Raw genomic sequence first — 21548 nt, forward strand, 5'->3', positions numbered from 1 at the left:
ACAGATCCAGCATCTCAGAGGTACGTGCTGTATGTGACGGAAAGGAGACTGCCTGTGATTTTCTATTGAATGCTACAGTGTGACATAAGTGTGGCACACCCAAATAAGTGCCTGGCTTAGGGCTGTGATAACTGACTCGCCCTAGGGTTGTGATAACTGACTCGCCCAGTTTGGATAAATACCCAACTATTTGTTTATTGATAATTCTTATAACGTCCTGTACAGAGCAGTACTGCCGGAAGGGCTCGTTACAGCCTAGGCCGGAGTCATACACTCAGTTCTGCAGATACAGAGGGTTTGTCAATCGCAAGGCGTGGGGAGGGAAGAAGTGTGTAATCCAGCAACCGGTGTTAGGAAAACGTGTGTAACCGAGGGCTTGCCCTTCTACACTGGGCCACATGCTGTGCTCTAGGGTTAGTTCTTCAGACAAACTCTCACAGGAGCCCATTGGGCTCTGACAGTGCTCGGCCCCTCTGAAAATCAGGTCGCTTATTTATGTGCTCAGCTTAAGGCTGTGAAGTTTAAAGATTGGCCTTAGTTCCTTGTCCGTGGCCATGAGGAGTCAGTGACAGAGCTGGGATTGGGACTCCTCTGATGCCCTGTCCTGTGCTCATATCACAGACACTCCAGTAGCAGGGCAGAGAGAAGGGATGGCTGGATGAGTAACGGTTGCTGAGCTGAGCAGAGCACCTCTCCGAGGTCTCCTGGCACCAAGGGAAGTTAGTACGCTCTCAAACACAGATGGGCAAGTACATCTGTCATGTGCATTGGCGCACAGTCTCTCCTCTGTTAGCAGGTGGAGCCCCCACTCTTGTCAATATAGGTTCCACTCTAAGAGCACGTGGAGGATACAACCCTTCATAATAACGAGCAAGGCCATCAACGTGTGTGGGAAGACTGCTGAGCGGACATTTGGTGCCCAAGCGCCCTGCAGAGTAACGGCTCTCACTCCATGCATGGAACTCCACTGACATCCAAATGGGAATCAGCAGCCTTGGGAATATGCCCAGGGCAATTGGCTTTGTTGCTGACAGGAAGAAACAGTGACAATGCCCAGGCTCTCTACCTGGTACACAGACACACTGGCATTGTTCTATATTGGGACACTGGGTACAAATAAGACCATGACAGAAGAGTAATAAAGTCTTTGTGCTTATGTTAGTTCCAAATCTTCCAAAATGATCCTCCACCTGTAACCGCAGGCGCATTTTCAATGACTCAGTCTGTACAGATGGAAGAAGGAAGATGAGAAATGGCTACGGGTCTAATCCTGCAGCTGTGAAGAGCACATAGTCCCCACTCATTTGGAGGGGAGCTTGGAGTAGTGTTGATATTAACTAATCCATAACCACCCTGCAGCCCATGTACATGTCAGCTCTTTTGCTCCGTAGGGTCATTTCTATTGATTGACATGAATATTATACATAATATAAATATTACAACTAATATTTGCCAGCAAATTCCTTTGCAATGCTCCTATTCAGAATAAAATTGATCTCCGTTACCCAGATTTACCAACTAAACCGTAAGTGTTCGCTTCTCAGTATGCCAATCTATACCTGTAATTAAAGTAAGAGCACTATCAGAGTTCACCAGGAGGGTTTTTCTAATTGTGTGTTGGAGCCTGTGGACAAGAATGAGACACTATAAGCAGGGAAAGGGAACAAACTCAGATCAAATAAAGACCAACTTGAACCTGCTTCTAGAACTCAAACCAACCCCATCCTGAGAATATTTTACTCTGCCCCTGCATGTCCACTGCAGCTGGGATCACAACCAGAAATCCTGCGGGATACGTTGGGAGCACTGGCAATCTCATGATTCACTGAGAAAAGCTTACGAGAAGCAGCCACCCCCTGAAGCCTATCGCAGTAGCTTTGTCCATCACTAATTACCGGTCAGGCCAATGGTCTTTGAGGTTCAAGTTTTTTAATTGAGGTGTTTTTTTTTTTAATTAAAAAATATTCTGCCATAAAGCTGATTATATGGGTTGTTTCCCCTGCTGCACTTCACTCTCATTGTGAAAGAGAGTCAAGTGGAGGCTCTCCACTAGCTGGGATCACCGAGATAGAGCTGCTGCATGAACTCAGGTGTCTTTTTTCTTTTTTTAAATAACTAACTATTTAAGAAGTTACCTTACATTTTGGCTGGAGGCTTTACCAGGTACTGGTTACCATGTAAACCAAATGAGATCCAGTAACTCTCCAAATGGGGAAGCTGCGATGGTACCTAGTTCAAGTTTAGGCCATTTAATAATTTGGTTTGAGATTCTGTTTTGCGATCCCTGCTCCAGTCAGGCTAATGAGCACCCAGCAATACTGGATGGATAAAAGCCAAAGTGCAATTCACTGCTGTAAGGAGTGAGACTTTGTGCTGTTTCTATTACAGATTAATATAGACTTCTATCTAAACATTTTTCTTTACCTTTTATGGACTTGATTCTGTACAATGAAAATATTTAGAAAAACAATAAAAAGAGCAGGAATCACACTTCCGTGTGAGACCCTGGCTCGTACATGATTTAATAATTCATAGTAGTAGTAGTAATTCATATTTCCACAGCATCTAGGAGTCTCCGTCAAGGACCAAGACCCCATTGTCTCAGCACTGTACAGACAAAGAAGAAAGTGGTCCCTGCTCCGAAGAGCTTCATACTTCTTTTGCCCTGTATAGTTTCAAGTGACACTGAGAGTAAGTAGAAGTTCAGTGGGTTCCACCACGTACCTGTAGCTGCAGGGCTCTGCCCCGTACAGACATGCTAGGATCATGTCCTCTGGCTGGTAGCCCATCCTGATCCTCTCTTGCAGCGGGACTTTAGAGAGGATGCTAGTGGACTGTAGAATGTACCATTCTGTCACCGCTTGGGCTGCGCTGGTGAAGTTCCAGTACATGCACTGGGGGATGTCCTTGTGGTGGCACTGAAGACACATGGAGTTAGATTTTAATGTGTAACTAACAGACAACCAGCAGGCAGCTGGCCTTGTGTTCAGAGGGATGGGATAACCTACAGGCTGGAGTGGCGACTGTGGCCCTCTGTAGCATTCACAGAGTATGGGGGTCACAGCATACATGAATGTAAATCCTGTGGCCACCCCCCAGCCCACTCCATCACCACTGCCCACATGGGCATTTGCATGGCTGGCATGGAGACCCTTTCTGCAGAGCAAGGACATCTAAGTGCAGTTCTGCCCATGGTCCCCAGGGCAGGGCTTCAGTGGACCTGGTGCATCTGGCCTTCACACGACAGGTGAATTTCACCTTGGAACCCATCTGCTGTCGGCTGCACCTAGCTCCGTTACCACATGACCCTGCTACTGTGTACTAAAAGATCCCTAGTGCGCTACTCCCATGGAGTGGAGAGCAGTGTACTAAGGAGCTTTCCGGGTGCGGGAGCAGAGTCCAAGCAGACTGTCAGTATGCAGTACACTAGCGCGAGAGAGATTTACACACCAGCTTGCTGTGCACTAACTGTTCATCCACACAAGCCCTGAGCATTGATCCTGGTGGGGGCCCTCAGAATCCCTAATGAATGACTGCAGCCAGAGTCCCGGGTGTGTCACCTGGGGCAGGATTAGGCCCAAAAGATTAGAAGTGAAACAAACTGGTTTTATGCTGGTGTGATTAAAAAATCCCAAACCCAGCAGCCCCCCAGTACGCCAGTGTTACCGGCGAGTCCTATGGAACGACCCTCCCGAGATGCACCAGCCTGCCGGAGCGGCCCCAGCCATACTCCCAGTGTGTCCCTGTGCGGGAAATCATTTGATATGGGGTCAGTGTTCAGTTCCAGCCAGCTCTAAACGGAGAGAAAATGGCTGGAAATGATGTACTGAGCTGTGCCAGGGCCCCTTTGTGAGCCAGCACGGACCACACGATGCAGCTTTTCAAGAGAGAAACCTGGTGGAGAAACAAAATCCAGAGGCCCCATTTGAAGCCTCTCTCAGACGGATAGAGCCCTGCGATGAGGTTATCACGCCGCACTTGTCCTGAAAGGATTAGTGAAGACTAAGGGGGGGAGGGGGCTACTGAACCCAAGAAGTCACAGCTGAGGGGAATCAGGTGGCTAAGCAATCCCTTGACTGAGGGAGGGAGTCCAGCTGAGGAGGAATGAACTGAGCTGGGACTATAAAGACAGGAAATTGGAAGCAGAAGGGGGGACTCCTGGGAACTCTGCAGTTGCTCCCTGGGAGAAGGGAGGTGCGTTTTAACTGGCAAACCTGGGAGCCAGGAACATAGGACAGGACTCATGGAAAGGCTGTAAGGTCTAGAAGGGAACAGACCTTGACAGCTGGCAAGAGGATCCCAAAGCTGGAACCCGCAGTAGAGGGCAGGTCTGGGTTCCCTGCCAGCCACAGAGGGAGTGGCGCTCCGAGGCAGCAAATGGGAAGACTGCCTAGGACTCCTGGCGAGGAAAGACTTTGATACCCCGGAAGGGGACACACGTATAGTGACCTGGCCGTAGGGCTGAGTCACAAAGAGGCAGTAGCAGCTTGTGGAGCTCAGACCCAGAGGCGGACAGATGGCGTGTAACGGTGGGAAGCGGCGGTGACCTTGCAAGCTATTCCCCGGAACGACCCGGTGGAGGTGCCACCTTAGTGGTGAGTGGAGCCCCCATCACAAGCCCTATCTGCCTTGCTCCCAGGGTCTACCTCTATTTATTCTCTGTATTATCATAGCAGCCAGGAGCCCTGGTCTTCAGCCGGGACCCTGGTGTGCTACTGCTGTCCAAAAACAGAACAAAAAGACAACCCCTGCTCCAAGCAGCTCACCATGTAACGCAGCCTCGAGCGAAGTGCAGAGCACGGAGCCATAAACCTCCACTTACCAGCTTCACTGCCACTTTGTGTTTCTTCACTTCTGACGTCACGTTGGACAGGGCGGGAGAGGAGTTGTTGGGTCGGGTTCCTGAACCGCTTTGGTCGGTCTCAAAGAGATCGATAATGACGGGATGGTCTGGGTCACTCTCATCAATCAGAACCAAGGGGATTTGGTTCCAGAGCTTCAGGTCTAACTGCTGAGAAACAGTCTCGCTGGAGTTTAGTGGGGGAGCTGAGATTGTGGCCCCGTGCTTGGACTGCAGGATCCTTTCCAGGGCTGCCTCAGTGAGCTCATCCAACTCTTTCAACAGATGCCTGACCTTGGAGTATCTGAAGGACAAAGAGCAGTTAGCAGGTGCGGGGAAGGTGACAGTGGCTGCAGTAGATTGAATTTCTATAGGGAACACGGAACTTAGGTAGCTTCATAAAAGTTACTGAAAAATGAATGCAGTTCATGTACGAAGTGTGATCTATGCTAGAGTATCAGAGGGGTAGCCGTGTTAGTCTGAATCTGTAAAAAGCAACAGAGGGTCTTGTGGCACCTTTGAGACTAACAGAAGTACTGGGAGCATAAGCTTTCGTGGGTAAGAACCTCACTTCTTCAGATGCAGGTTCTTACCCACGAAAGCTTATGCTCCCAGTACTTCTGTTACTCAAAGGTGCCACAGGACCCTCTGTTGCTCTATGCTAGAATGCGTATCCTGCCTGCCAGACCCTGGAGCAAGAACCAGATATAAAATTAGTGAGGCGATAAACAATCAGTGTTGTACTGATGACTTGCTGTGTTTACAGAAATAATGTCATTCTCTTTCAAATAACTCATGTTCCGGGGTCAGCAATGGGCTAACGTACCCAGGAGCCACTCTAGCAGGAGAAGACACAAAACTCAACCCACGCATTGTGGGTCTGCTCTGAGTTTCGGGAGACAGACTGGGGTGTATTACACTTAGGGCCACGCCTCTGCTCTGTTATATTGATGTAAATTTTAAGTACCTCCAGTGAAGTCACTGGACTGCCTGATTTCACAGGAGTGACTCTGAATTTCCAGTGAAGTAACTGAGAGCAGATATTGGCCTTTCGTGGCACCCAGATAATGGGGTTGGGTTGCAGAAAGTGTTTTCATTCATTTCTTTTGTTTCCATTTGTTTAAGGGCTTGCTGAATTACAATGGACACTTTCCGAAATCCCATATCTTTGCAATTGAGATGGAAAAGATTTACAGTGCTAGGCCCTGGAAATGTTACTGAGCAAGTCAGCTTCACAGCTAATACTGTATCACTTGGTGCAGCCAGGGAACTCACTTGTAGGGGCTGGCATTGCAGACTGTGACTGCTGGGAACTTCATGGTCTTAAACCCTATAGACAGAGATGAACTGACACTGTAGGAGAGGTATGTGTCAATGAGGATCCCCCATTGCCAGAAGACGAGAGATGCGAAGAGCAGAGTCAGGAAAAACCAGATGACTTTTTTCTTTGGCCCCTCTCGGATGATGCGCTTGGGCCCATGCGTGTTGGTGTTATCGCAGTACCAGACCAGCAGCTCTTTGTATGTGTATCCCGGCCCCTTCTGGAGACGGTGCAGCACTCTAATGAAATACCTTTTAAAGTTCATTGTCATGCCTGTGAACATGCGGGGGAAACAGAACTGGTTAGTCTTAGGCAGCGGGATTTAAATTACTTGCTGTATTCTGCTTGTAGGAGTCCTTCAGATGGGAGGCTAACCAGCAGGTGCCTTCAGCCTGTCTCTGGTAGCTCTCCAGGTGGATTTCACAGATCACAGGGGAGCGATCTCACCTATGCCCTAGTGGTTGTGGTCTGTGTTGCCAGGAGGGAAATGTGCATGAGATTCTCAGCCTCTCACTACCTGTGTTGAAAGAGACCTCTCAACCTCCCACTGTCCCGCTCCAGAGCTGGGCCTCCTCCAGCAATACTGAAAACCCTTCCCACCTAGACATGGGTACCGGAAAACATACAGTTATTGGAAGGCAAATCATACTTGCAAACCCATTCTGAGCCTATTACAGCCTAAACTGTGTAAGATCCTTGGAGAAGGGACCACTGTTTTGTCTCAAAGAACCATCATTCATGGCACTGTATGAACATTAATATATGCTACTACTGTAGACCAACCTTAGTCTTAAATCGTGATCGGCGCTAAGTCTGTTTAAACTGCATAACTCTGAACTGGTTTAGAACAGCAATTAGGCTAACTCAGTTCAACTCTCAATGTAGAAGGGACCTAAAGGGATTTGACTTGAAATGACTGGGGAAGAAGCTCCTTGGGCATCAAGTGTGTCCACCTCCCGAAAGGGGAGTAGGAAAGAGGGCTTTGGACACAGGTGTCCTTTTTCAAGCCTAAAAATGTCAAAGTGGTGAGGGGTGCCTGCGAGAGAAGGGACAATAGGTTTGGGTTTTTTTTCAGATTCCTTTGTTTGAAGATAATCTCAGTACATTTTGTGCTGCTGATGTGAGGGATGCTGCATATTTTGCACTGGAATTGTGAGTACCTGGGACATTTTATGCTGCTATTGTGAGTCGAGAATGCGTGTTACTAAATCTTTATATCCCAGAGCAGAATTTCACAACAAAAGAGAGATCTAGCTAAGAAGAAAATCGTTCAGAGGTTTAAAATGTAGAACGTCAGGATTGAAGAGCCATGTTAAATATGGTATGAAGCATACTGGGAACAGTAATACTGAAGGTTTAGCACTAGAAACGTTTCAACAGTCAGCAATATTCAGAAGAAAGAACAAATTCTGCTTTTATGCGATGTTACTCTTACTAAATGTAATCCCATGTAGATAAAATATCAAAGGAAAGTTGCTGTACAGGTTGCCGGGGTCTAGGCCATGCACACTCACATCTCTTTACAGCTCGAGAATGGGAAGACAATGCAGGCTGATTTCATTCGGTTAGATGGTCTTTTTCTCTTGGGCCTGTTTGGTGAGATGACTGCATCAGTTTGAAACCTTACCTAGCTGAGCAGAGGAACTGGATAGGAACTGAGTCATTGTTTAGGTTATGGCTCTAGGGCCAAATTCTTCCCTGGCCTGCGTGTGATGAAGTCAGTAGGATTGCACATGTGTAACTGAGAGGCTTACATAAAGAATGCAGGATTAGGCCTTATGTTAACGATAGCTCAAACTGGTGAACAATCTTGCTCCTGAATTGAGTAGCTGGAAGCAGCAGAGCTGACTAATAAGTAGGGCCCTACCAAATTCATGGTCCATTTTGGCCAATTTTATGGTCATAGGATTTTAAAAATCATAAATTTCAGCTATTTCAATCTTAAATTTCATAGTGTTGTAATTGTAGGGGTCCTGACCCAAATTGCAGTCCTGCTACCCTTACTTCTGTGCTGCTGCTGATGGGGGCGCTGCCTTCAGAGCTGGGCAGATGGAGAGCGGCAGCTGCTGGCCGGGAGCCCAGCTCTGAAGGCAGAGCCGCCGTCACCAGCAGCGCAGAAGTAAGGATGGCCTGGTATGATATTGCCACCCATACTTCTGCACTGCTACCTGGAGAGCTGAGCACCCGGCCAACAGCCGCTGCTCTCCGGCCGCCCAGCTCTGAAGGCAGCAGCGCAGAAGTAAGAGTGGCAATATGCCACCCCCCTAAAATAACCTTGTGACCCCCTGCAACTCCCTTTGGGTTCAGGACCCCCAATTTGAGAAACACTGGTCTCCCCCCGTGAAATCTGGTGCTTTTACACTATACTATACAGATTTCACGGGGGGAGACCAGATTTCATGGTCTGTGACGTGTTTTTCATGGCCATGAATGTGGTAGGGCCCTACTAATAAGTCATTAAGCCCTCATGGTTATGAGGGATGTGCTGCCTTTGCAGTTGTCATGCAGCGGATACAAACACTCTCCCTCAGTTTCCTACTCTCTTTGCCACAGGGTTCCTGTGAGTATTAAAACCAGATGATGAGCATCACTATCGTCACCAGCAATCCAGAACTGCTCTTCTCCACACCAAGTAACAGGCTGACAGTTGAGCAATCCCCTCCAGATGACTGGCTTCTATAGATAGCTTTGAATTTCAGTTCCTTACATTTCCCTTCCATTACCTCATCATTCAGAAGCGATTTGTAAATGTTAAGGAGATGTGCTCCTACATGTGACTGTGTTGACAGTGGAGTTATGGCATCCGGGCACAGTGTCAAACATACTGTAGGGGAAGAAAAGCAGGAAGTTGTCATGAATATTCCCACTGGATAAATTGCTTAGTTTTTCCCTTCTAATCAAGCTGGTGACGACTGAATGGTTCTCAGACTGCCAAGACATGAGCTTCACACTTCCGCTCCTGAATTCAGTGCCAGAACAGCAGTTCTGGGAAGAATCCAGGCAAAGAACAGCGAGGGGATGGGTGGCCGCAATGGAAAGTTCTTCCAAAATACCATGTCAATCTACCTTGAGCCTTCACGATAAACAGAACCTCTAGCGGTAAGAGGGGTGTTCCCTCTCCAAGTCCAGTGTCAGAGACTGTCAGACACGAAGATACTTTCTTTCTATTGTAAAGTTAGGTCAACGTCTGTTGACTGGGAACTGTCAGAGACCCGACCTCCTTCCACTAAGGCACTAGTGATTTTTGGTTGCCACTGAACAAGACTAGATCAAGAACCAGTGACCTGGGTGACCAGCAGGTTCCCTATTGCCAACCATCCTAGTCAGCCAGGATCACGGCACAGACTTCAGAGCTACAGGTGCTTTTCAGAAATGTTCTGAGTAATCTGAAATTGCAGATACATTCAGGAAAATCACTATTCATTAATTAGCCTTTCACTTTACTGCCCAGACAGCCACCGTTCATAATTCATAAAGCATGCATAAACTCGAATATTACAATACTGTAAAGCCTATCTTTCTTAATCCAGGATTGAAGGGTTTCCTCTTGTTTCTCTTCAAGCAAATGCTCCCCAGAAGTTTCATAACAAACACAGTATTCTCTTTAGAATAAACCACAATGTTTCTATAGTCTTCTGAATATTTAAACTATCAGTAATAATGCAGCATATGTACACCATTGAATCCTTATATTTTTATCTTTTTCAGATTAAAAACCCTAAAGTGTTTACTTATATTTCTTTGTTCACAATTTTGCAGCAGTCATTTTACACACACACACACACACACACACACACACACACACACACACACACACACACACAATCTTGAATTTATTTATATTTATCCATCTAACAAATGGCCCTTTTAAAAGGTACTTTGTAGCTCATATTTCCAGTACTTTCAGCACCCTTTTGTATTCTCTTGCAACTAGTTGTTTTCACAGAAATAGTCATCATACACTAGATTCAGATTACTTATTTTATAATGTTTTCCTATAATTTAAAACAGTGTCAAGTAGTTCAAACACAACATCTAATTGTTTATTTACTTACACTAGTGTTTTTAATTATTTTCTAAATATTCAATTAAAACTTTCTGTGGGATTCATTTCCATTATATTACACTGGTTACCACCCCACAAGAAGCAGAAAAATAACTACTAGTATAAACAAAACCAGCTAATCTGACCAGGTTTGTTTTATTGCTCAACCTAAGGATGCTGTCTTGCAACTCCTATTCACACGAGACATCCCACTGATGTCAAATGATGTGCTTGCCCGAGAGAGAATTATTCATGGGAGTAAACTTTTGCAGGGTTGGACCATCCGTGAAGAGAAAAAACAAACAGCATAAAAGGTGAAAATGAAATGAGAATTCTATATTCACAATTTGAGACATTATTAATAGAGGATTTTTACTTATGACTAATCTTGACCATGGCCCTTTAAAGATTTTAACACAATTGACATTTCTAAATCCATTTCTGGAGACATGTCCTAGTTCTGGACATGGGAAGTGCCCTGAATTGGCTCCAGCCTAGAGTTAGGCTCTGCCCACGTCTGCTGTGACTTCAATAACAATTTTGAGGAAATCTACCCATCTTTGCAGAACCGCTGGTGCACCTCTGCTGGTGACAGAAATGGTGGGAGAGCTACTGGAGGCAAGGCCGAGGCATTTTTACCTTCTAACATCAAGACTTGCTCTGAGCTGAGTTGGACGGCATGGTGGCAAAAGGGCTCTGCCCTGTTGAGGAGGAAGTTGTAATCCCCAGCTTGAGTAGCCATAAATAGAAGTGTAGCTGCAGAAGCATGAGCAGCAGGAGGGCTGGCTGGCCAAGTACACACCTACCATCTCAGAGGGGATCATAGGGTAGCTAGATCATCCTGTTGCTTGCACCACCGAGATTACACGGCTATTTTGGGATGCCTGCACCAACGCTGATCAAGCTGGCATGTCTACTTGAGCAGGAAAGTACATCTTCCGGTTTCGGTGTAGACATAGCCTAAAGCTCCCACCAGTGGAGCGGAACGGGTAGAGTAATACAAGGGTGGGGAAATCTCCTCTCTACCCCCACCAAAAAATGCTGTGGAGACCAGGCTACTGGAGATTACTGTTTATCCAAATCATTTTTAAAAACTATTTACTTGGGAGGTTAAATCCTTGCCAGGTAAATATCCAAAACAAAATAATCATAACAGCTATTATTTCAAGAGACTTTATACAAGAATATAGTCAGCAGATCTTTCTATAGTCAAATCGGTCTGAATCACAATTTACAACCCATTCGAGATGACGGGATTTATGTGCACTAGACCTAAACACTGGTCTACAGTAGCTTTTCAAACACGATTGTGAAATAGTTAACCCCTGCCTATGTTGACCAGGCAAATCCGATTAGCCTAAACTGGTTTTGAACAGTGTTTCAAACTGTTCATAAAAAGTTTTATCCCCAGAGCAGAGGGAGTCAGTCCTTATCTGCCTTCGCTTTATCACTTACACACAGTAGATAACGTAGTAGTGGGGACTCATATTCTAAGAACCAAATCTCACAGGAGGCAAACAGGCTTTTTACCCTGTGCACACTGATTTCAATGACCCTGCTCAAAGATTTAAAGTTAAGCATGTATCTAAAAGCTTTGCTGGATCAGGGCTAAAGTGGTCAGCATCTTACAGGACTGAGCACTCAACTGGCTGCCAGGTTAGCAAACTGATCATAAATTGATTTAAAACTACCTTTCCCAGCCCTGAAGAAAAGCTCAGTGTGGCCTGAAAGCTTGTCTCTCTCACCATCAGAAGTTGGTCCAATAAAAGATATTACCTCCCCCACCTGGGGGCTCTAAAAAAAACCCCGACACATTTTAACTATGTTCTGCCCAATGCTGGCAGCACAATAGACTGGTTAACAAACACCATTTTAAAGGGATTTTTCTAATGTGGCAGGAGGCCAAGAGCCAAGCTCGCTCCCTCTGGCCGGAGTAAGCATGGCTTTCAAAGGGCAAAGCTGGTTGAGAAAAGGAAAAGTTGCACGTTAACACACACAAATGGTCATTTTTCCAGAAGGAACGTAACCCTACATTTGTTTTTAACCTTTCCAACAACTTTAACACATTTCCTTACCTTAATTTCTACCATTTTTTTTTCTAAGACAAAATCTTACTCTTTCCTTATTCCTGCAGCCGGGTCGGGCCAGGGTAGCTTGCTACAGGTCTGCAGTCACGCCTGCAATCCTTGAGACCGCTCCTTGTGCTCACTTGAGCTTAATGTCAGAGGAGTTCAAGTGGCCCACGTTTTCTAAAGGGATACTTCAATGGCTTCTCTGGGAACCCTTCAGGCTGCCCGGCTCTCCCATTAGCTGGGATGTACCATGTAGTGCAAAGCACATAGGTGAGAAGTGAGAAACTGGCACCCACCCACCCACCACTATTGCACAGATAAATTTACTGACCCCCACCCTATCCCACCCTCAATCAGGGAACCCAGCAGCACAATACTCTTCCTCTCCCCCGCCCCACATCCAAATGGAGGGTAAGGTTGAGAACTTGGAAGGTGGCAGGAGCCAGACAGAACTCCGTAGAGGCAGGATACTGCAGTACAGATGAACACAGGGCAATGCATGTATTTGTCCCTGCTGCTTCCCCTAGATCGCACTGTTTACAAAATTGCAGCACACAGCAATAGCTGCAGCCATGTGGGAAACTTTATGATGCCCCATTGCTGCTTCCAGAAGCTTCTCGTTTTACTGTTTTACCTTCCCCTCCCCTGATTTGGGCACTGCTGGGTAAAGCGACTACCAGCTGCCTATCTCCTCCTCTTCTGCTGATCTTCACTTTGCCCCTAGACACTACTCGGGTTGTAAGGATTCGTCTCTAATACATAAATAAGAAATTAGTTTCATTTTTCTTCAGCAGTGTACTGCAATACTACTCTGCCCTTTTATAGTTATCTGAGGATCTCAAACCCTTTGCAAACTTTAATGGACACCTTCAGTCAACAATGGAGCAGTTGTCTACACCAAACAATACCTCCACCATTGTCCGGACACAGTTAAAGTTTGGCTCTTGCTGGCATCTGCTACCATAAATGTGTGATCGGAAATAATGTTCAACAACTGACCCTGAAAATCAGTTCTGGATGCTGGGCTTCTGTAGCGCAAAAGGAGCACTTCACACTCATGGAGGCCCTATCTGTGTGTATGGTCCTAGCACGGTTTGCCTGAGCATTGTGGAGAGGCTACTCCCATCGTACCCTGAGACCCATCAATCCAGTCCTGCTCCTGTTGAAGTCCAAGGGGACCCTCCTGTGCCAGATGATGCGTATAGGATCAGACTCCATGTTATAAAATCATGCTATAGACTACCTATTCGTCTGTAATAGGGTTTGGCTAGCAGAGTTCTCATTTAAAAAAAGTCCCAGTCCACGCTGATTAGGGAGGCTACACAAAAAGTCTGTTGGTAATGACTCTGTTTAATAACCAGTTGCTAACACGATTCCGATACTAGGAACGGCCCAGAATATCTCCTATTAGTTTCCTTGCTGAAATGCACAATAATAATTCCTCTTCAATCTTCATCTGATTACATGCCACCTTTTCCACCGCCTGAACCAAAGACAAAATGTAGCTAGAAATCACCTGTAGCCTTGTTTTCCTACAGAAAGGATTTTACTCTGTTTTGATTTAACTGTTGCAACCTAGGGGTAGAAATACTTTTATTTGCAGATGAACAGGCAGTGTAACAAAAATGGAACCAGTAGTGTACATACTCTTATCCGGTAGGAAAAACATTTACTGAACCCGAGTGATGTGTGACTTGATCAGCAAAGGTTTTGCTTCCATTATTGTGTATATCTTGGCTAATTCTGAATGAGATCCAACCTCCCTGTAGGGTCTACTCTCCTAGACACAACGCTTAATGCTAACAGGGGATGGGCTGTGTGTGTTACATGTCATTAGAAGACTTTAAAAAAGGATTACATTTTTAAAATAACAGTCTATTTCCAATATGAAAAATTACAGTACTTTTAGAGCCAGAACCACATAAGGACTTAGGTACCTAAAGTGGAGATTTAAGCATCACTGCAATCCACAACCCCCCTCCCACACACACACACTCAGCTGCCACCTAATCCCGCAGGTGCCATGGCACCTACATTTTTGCCATAAAAGTTCCCTAGGAACCTAAGTTTCTGCCTGTCTCTTGCCTAAGTCCCAGCGCATAATATTCAAACTAGGACAACACAGGAATTCCCCTGCCTATCTTGCCTGCGGGGCCCCATCCAGGAGGTGTGCTCTAAGCATGCTTAACTCCACACAGACGGCAGGGGAGCACCCTGGCCTTTCTTCTTCAACTATTGGAAACGTCCCACCTTGACACACAAATTCCGTGTTTCTCCTGTAAGAGTCAGTGGCCCTTCAGTCACTTAGAACAAGCCAAGGGACCACGTTCTTTGTGGGTTTTTAGTGAGGATGATGATGTTGAGAATTACATCTATGTATATCATACATATCAACAGAAACATGCTAGTGTGAAGAGAAGACTTGTAACTAGAGCAGCAAGAGCTCTAACCAGCAGTTCCCTCACAGGTTTGGCTTTCTTAGTGCACTATATCGGGGTAGATCCGGTAACACATCATACATCCCCAAGGGGACAGTTCTCTGATGAAAAATCCAAGTGACAGCCGTTTGGGGATGGATGGGACACCAGGAACCAAAAACATTGATATATACATATTACAGAAGGAGGTAAAATAAGTGATTCTTTCTTGTTATGTTAAGGAAGCAAATCATTTGCTGAGAGAGTCAAAAATAAAAAACACTTATCTTATTTGTTCAAACTAGTCCACTGAGCTGCCTGAACTTTGATTCCTCCTGTGAAATTAATTTGTCTTATAATATATAAAATCCATTAGGAGCATATTAAGGATGTTGTGAACACCGGAGTTAGGGGTTTATTGATTTATGTAAAGCACTGAAAACTTGTATTTTGCATTAGTATTTCCAGAATGTTTGCACAAATTGAGGGTTTTCTGTTGCCAACTTAATGATATCTACCTCATGCCTTTTGTATGGCTTTTTAAAATGTATTCCTCTTATTTATATAGGTTTTTCACCATGGCCTGTGGAAAGCTTCCATACTGAGAGTTTCTTCTAGTGATACCAATCCATTTTAGGACTAGTTCCTTGCCCTAGAATTTTGATGTTTCCTCTCTGTATGCTACACACCTACTCTGCCCTCATTTATACAAGGCGCTAATAAGTTTTTCATCTTAATTAAGCAAGACGCACACAAATCCTCACTCATGCTTAATCATTAGACAGCTGCCCAGTGTTTAGAGAAGTCACACCTGCTTTGCTCCTGAACAGATCTCATACATCCGGTCATTCCAATAAGGGCCTCCTCCTCCCTGCCTCACGTTATACAAAACTATCTGCTCAGAATGCTCGATTCTGCACAATATGCAGCTTAAAGCCTTTACTGAAGTCATGAGCTGAAATGCAAATCCATTTCTTGGGTTGTAAGAAAGGAATGACAGGTTCTTGTGACATCACAAACACACCAAATGAAAAATGAATTAAAAGAATGAAATACCTATTTCCTATTCTTACAATCTAAAACCAACCATTTAAATCCCCAAAGCTCTCTGATGGGCCTCCTCAGTATGTGTTTTAGGATAACAAGTAAACTCCATTCTTGGCTATTGATAGTCAATATCAGGGAGTGAATTTTAAGCATACTGCACAATTTTAACCACAAAGCCACCCATTAAAACTAATGGAAATTCTGTGGCTGCTTCTCTGACACTGCACAAACTCCAACCCATAATGGAAAATATCTATTTTATAACTGTCACTTATCCTTTAATGTAGCCTTGTGTATCAATACAGGTAATAAGGTGTTGCTGTTTTTATTAAGTGAATTTTAGTGCTAGTGAAAGGTGCCAGATTAACATCACCGAACACTGAATTGTCTTTTGTCACCTCAGACCACCTTCTTAGTGTTGCCAACTCTTACCATATCTGGTGTTTTTCTTAAAGACCCAGCTGCTGGAATTAGGTTATCAGCCAGGAAGCTCTGCATTTTTTAGTAAGTTTCTAGCCCCCATTTCTGGGGATAAAATCTTGAAAATGTGACCCCTGAACATTCCAACATCGGGAGGTAAATAAAAAGAACCACAAATACATTCTTCTTTTTAAAAACCTGATGATTTTTAACTCAATCTTATTAATCTGGGGGGCCTGAGATATGATTTTTGAATGCTTGGGGTTGGCCATAGACACTACTAACAGGAGCTGCAACTCTTGTTAGAGAGAAAGCAGGACAGCTCTGTTCTACAGACAGAACAGCAAAGTGTTCTGTAACTGTTTGTGTAAGCGATGCTGGGCTGGCCAGCCATTTGCCTGAAGTTGGCCCAGGGTAAAAGGTTCTTGGCCCAGAATCAACTTGTCCCATTAACAATCCCATAAAGGTTCCAGCCCCTCTTCGTTCTTTCGGAAATGCTGTCGAATGCATTTTAATGTGAGTCACGGAACATTATTCCATATTTCCAAAATGTACAACAGACAAAGGGAGGAGATGAGAGAAGCTACAAATGTTTTGAAGGTGTAAGGACTACAAGATTGGGTCCATCTTGATGAAGTGTCATGAGTCCCTATGCAAATAGAGAGGAAAACAAGTTCTGATAGCTTCTCTGTCCCTTCAGAATATAAGATGCACAGGGTAACATTTCTGTGCAGAATGGATTTTGAGGAGTGTGCATGCTGCTGTCAGATGTGGGCTGGAGACAGGGTAGCATCTATTATTCACTCAGTGTGGTAAAGGCACAAAATCATAGACTTCACCCTAGTGCAGGGGTTCTCAAACTTTTGTACTGGTGACCGCTTTCACATTGTAAGCCTCTGAGTGTGACCCCCCTTATAAATTAAAAACACTTAAATATATTTAACACCATTATAAATGCTGGAGGCAAAATGGGGTTTGGGGTGGATGCTGACAGCTCGCGACCCCCCATGTAATAACCTCGCGACCCCCTGAGGAGTCCCAACCCCCAGTTTGAGACAGGGCCGCCCAGAGTGGGAGGGCAAAGGGGGCAATTTGCCCCAGGCCCCGGGCCCCTCAGGGGCCCCCACGAGAATATAGTAATCTATGGTATTGCAACTTTTTTAATGAAAGGGGCCCCCAAAATTGCTTTGCCCCAGGCCCCCTGAATCCTCTGGGCAGCCCTGTTTGAGAACCCCTGCCCTAGTGAATACAAAGTAGTGAGGGAAAAGACTTCAGTGCCAGTGTTGCCTGCATATGCAGTGCAGGAGCGGCCCCAATACATGCAGGAATAGACCACAGGAAGACCCAGGGTACCATCTGTCAGAGAGACATTGCCTTGTCTGACTCAGTGAAACACCAGGCTATGTCAGGCTGTTTGAGTTTAGCTTGCTGCACATTTTACCAGAAAACCCAATATGGAGAACACCCTCTATCATCCAGGCCTGACAGACCTGGCCAGAAAAAAAACACTGAAAATTCCAGTGTGTCTGAAAGACAAAGGGCAAGGTGGCTGTTCCCGCCGAGCCATGCTTTCTGCAATGGTGCTGACAACAATTTTGTCCTGTTTACAGGAGCAAACTGTCTCCAGCCCTGGGTCAAGGGAACCCAGTGCTGACAGCTCATGTCAATCAGGGCTCGCTTTCCTGCGGATCTCAGAGCTCTCCTGAAGGCGAGCTCTCGCCAAACTACCGCCGAGCTAGTGACTTGTAAAGAACAATCATTCATTCTGCACATTTCATCTCTGCACATTTTCCAAGCGTGGATAAAAAAAAATTCTGGCACGAATTTGTGATTTGGGGGATTATTCAGCGAGCACTGGGAGCAGGGCTTTGCCCAGGTTCCCAGTCCATGCTGGGCTGGGTGGAAGGCCCTGCTGGGGAGAGCTGGTTGCAAACATTTTTGGTTACTTTTAATCCAACGTTTTTTACCCAGGAGGCTGATGGAAAATGCCGGGCCGGGAGATCCCCCGGGAGGGTGGGGGCAGCATGGCCCCTGCCCAGGCTATGGGGTGGGGTGGGGGGGATCTTGAGCTTGTTCCCCGGCCGCGGGTCTCTGGGGGCCCCATCACCGCAGGGTCTCGGCTTCGCAGGCCCCGACAGAGCCGGCCTCCCGGGCCCCGCGAGCTGGAGCAGGGCGAGGAAACTGAGGCACGGGGCGCGGCAGTGACCGGCCCCGGCCACGCGGAGCCGGCAGGAGAACCCAGGCGCCCCGAGCGCCCCCACTCGGGTTGGGGGGTCCCCGGGCAGATCCGGCCCCGGCCCCCAGCGCCGCGCCCGGCGGACCTTACCTGGGCTGCGGCGGAGGATGCGGGCGGCTCGGCTCGGCTCGGCTCTCGCGGCGGAGGCGTGCGGCTCCCTCCGGGCGCGGGCACGAGCGGGAGCGCGCGCGGCGCAGGGAGCGCGCACCGGACTCGGGAGCGGATTCGGGGTGCGAGCCGCCCCCCCACGCATTACACCCCAACCTCCTCCCCTCCCCCATCCCTCCCCCCCACACCCCGCCCCCTCACACCCTTCCCCCTGCCCCCTCCCCATGCCCCGTCCCCCAACCTCTTCCCCCTCACCCCGCCCCTCACACCCCGCCCCCAACCTCCTCCCCCTCACCCCGCCCCCCCACACCCCAACCTCTTCCCCCTCCCCCTTCCCGTCCCCCTCCCCCCCACACCCCGCCCCCATACACCCCTGCCCCCTCCCCCAACCTCCTTCCCCCTCACACCCCAACCTCCTCCCCTCCCCCATTCCTCCCCCCACACCCCGCCCCCTCACATCCTTCCCCCTGCCCCCTCCCCCGTCCCCCAACCTCCTCCCCCTTCCCCATCCCTCCCCTCACACCCCAACCTCCTCCCCCCCTTCCCCTATCCCTCCCCCCCACACTCCGCCCCCTCACACCCCAACCTCCTCCCCTCCCCCATCCCTCCCCCCCTCACCCCGCCCCCTCACACCCCAACCTCCTCCCCTCCCCCACACACCCCGCCCCCTCATGCCCCGCCCCCAACCTCCTGCCCCTCACCCCGCCCCCCCACACCCCAACCTCCTCCCCTCCCCCATCCCTCCCCCCACACCCCGCCCCCTCACACCCCAACCTCCTCCCCTCCCCCATCCCTCACCCCGCCCCCTCACACCCCAACCTCCTCCCTCCCACACCCCGCCCCCTCACACCCCTCCCCCTGCCCCGTCCCCCAACCTCCTCCCCTCCCCTATCCCTCCCCCTCGCCCCGCCCCCCCACACCCCAACCTCTTCCCCCTCCCCCTTTCGGTCCCCCTCCCCCCCACACCCCGCCCCCATACACCCCTCACCCTGCTCCCTCCCCCAACCTCCTTCCCCCTCACACCCCAACCTCCTCCCCTCCCCCATCCCTCCCCCCACACCCCGCCCCCTCACATCCTTCCCCCCTGCCCCCCTCCCCCGTCCCCCAACCTCCTCCCCCTTCCCCATCCCTCCCCTCCACACCCCGCAACCTCACACCCCAACCTCCTCCCCTCCCCCATCCCTCCCCCCCACACTCCGCCCCCTCACACCCCAACCTCCTCACACCCCACACCCCGCCCCCTCACACCCCAACCTCCTCACACCCCTCCCCTTGCCCCATCCCCCAACCTCCTCCCCCTCCCCCCGCCCCCTCACACCCCAACCTCCTCCCCCCTCCCCCTCCCCCCGCCCCCTCACACCTCTCACCCCGCCCCCTCACCCTCACACCCCAACCTCCTCACACCCCTCCCCCTGCCTGTCCCCCAACCTCCTCCCCCTCACCCCGCCCCCTGACACCCCAACCTCCTCCCCCCCCCACACCCCGCCCCCTCACACCCCAACCTCCTCACACCCCTCCCCCTGCCCCGTCTCCCAGCCTCCTCCCCCTCACCCCGCCCCCTCACACCCCAACCTCCTCCCCCCCACACCCCGCCCCCATACACCCCTCACCCTGCCCCCTCCCCAACCTCCTTCCCCCTCACACCCCAACCTCCTCCCCCTCACCCCGCCCCTCCCCCAACCTCCTCCCCCCTCACACCCCAACCTCCTCCCTCCTCACCCCCCTGGAGAACCCAATCTCCTCACCCCCCCAACCCCAACCTCCTCCCACAGACCCCCAACCTCCTCCCCCTCTCACCCTGCCCTCTAACATCCCAAGCTCTTCCCCTCCCCACCTCCCCCGAGGCCCCAAACTCCTTTCCTCGCCCTCCCAAGCCTCCACCACCAGAGACCCCCAACTGCCTCCCCCTCGCCTCACCCCCGGAGACTCCAACATCCTCCCCTCACACACACCAGCCCTCAGACTCCAACTTCCTCCCCCTCATGCCCCCTGCCCACTCAGATGTCAGCCTCCCCCCTCGCACACCCTGCTCCCCTCCCTCTCAGACCCCCAACCTCCCCCCCCTTTCACACAACTGCCTCTCCTTCTTTCCCCTCATCCCTCCCCAGTTCACCCTGTACCTTTTTCCTTTCACCCCTTTCCCTCTGCACCCCATTTCCACACCTCATTCCCCTCACTCCTTCCCTCTTGCGCTCTGCACGCTCTCCCCTGGAACACCCCTTCTCTCCTTCCCCTGCATCCTCTTTTCTCATCAACCCTCACCCCTTTCCCTCTGCAGGTTTCAGCTGGGCTGGACTCCGTGCTGCCCCCAGTGTCCAGTGGCACCTTCCTTGGGTGGAGGGGAGGGAGGTGTAGCACTTGGCAGATGTTCCCTTATCACAGCATCCTCTGGACACCAGCAAAGTAGTATTTGCGTAGAAAGACCCTGGAGTGTGTAGGGAACTGGGGAGGGAAATGGAGTCAATGCTCAGACTCTAGGGCCTAGGACCTGAGCTGTCTCTGCTGTGTGTTAAGAAAAGAATCTCCCTCTGCCAGTATTTAGCGTTAGTGGTCCATGTATTGGTAGTGCTCTCTGACGACAATGTCTGGAGGTGGGGATGGAGGCAGACTGCCAGTGGTACATGGTGGGAGATGGGAAATACCTAGCTGTAGTAACAGTGTGGGAGGTGAGGAATGCCTACTGGTGGTTATACTGAAGGGAGCGAGGTAATTATGCTGCTGTTGGGATGCCCACACATTTGACTGTCACAAGAAAACAAAACTTTTAAAGAAAGAAAACAGATTAATCGCATGGAATTACGAGGAACCACAGCTGTGTTTGGTGGAATGACAACTTTCTCTGTGGAGAGATGTGCCAGCAGCACTGGTTGCGAATGTTTGTCAGCAAAGTGACTCACATCCCAACTAATATTCCCCACCCAGATGCATAACCAGTTCAGGGCAGACTCCTTCAGGCCAATGCCGCACTGCAGTGGAAAGGCAAGGAATGACAGGTGTTGTCCCTGGAATGACAGGTGTTTTTTATGGTTAATCACATTTTAA

At 48.8% G+C, this 21548-nt stretch overlaps 1 protein-coding gene across 2 annotated transcripts in view; it reads right to left on the reverse strand.

Annotated features, from left to right (window-relative positions):
- SCNN1B (sodium channel epithelial 1 subunit beta) overlaps positions 1-18654 on the reverse strand; it is a 36045-nt gene extending 17391 nt beyond the window's left edge. The window contains exons 1-4 of one of the 2 annotated variants that reach the window (XM_065560362.1): positions 18489-18654; positions 6116-6434; positions 4823-5144; positions 2725-2918 (exon numbers count right to left, since the gene is read on the reverse strand). In XM_065560362.1, the coding sequence (XP_065416434.1) occupies positions 2725-2918; positions 4823-5144; positions 6116-6434; positions 18489-18651 (998 nt within the window). In that variant the 5' untranslated portion in view covers positions 18652-18654. Of the gene's footprint in view, positions 1-2724; positions 2919-4822; positions 5145-6115; positions 6435-8884; positions 8986-18488 lie in introns of those variants that run through there. The other variant, XM_065560363.1, reaches the window with a different exon arrangement.
- Between the last annotated feature and the right edge of the window lie 2894 nt (positions 18655-21548).

This window comes from Chrysemys picta, chromosome 10 (assembly GCF_011386835.1).
Source record: "Chrysemys picta bellii isolate R12L10 chromosome 10, ASM1138683v2, whole genome shotgun sequence".
NCBI classification, from domain to species: Eukaryota; Metazoa; Chordata; order Testudines; family Emydidae; genus Chrysemys; species Chrysemys picta.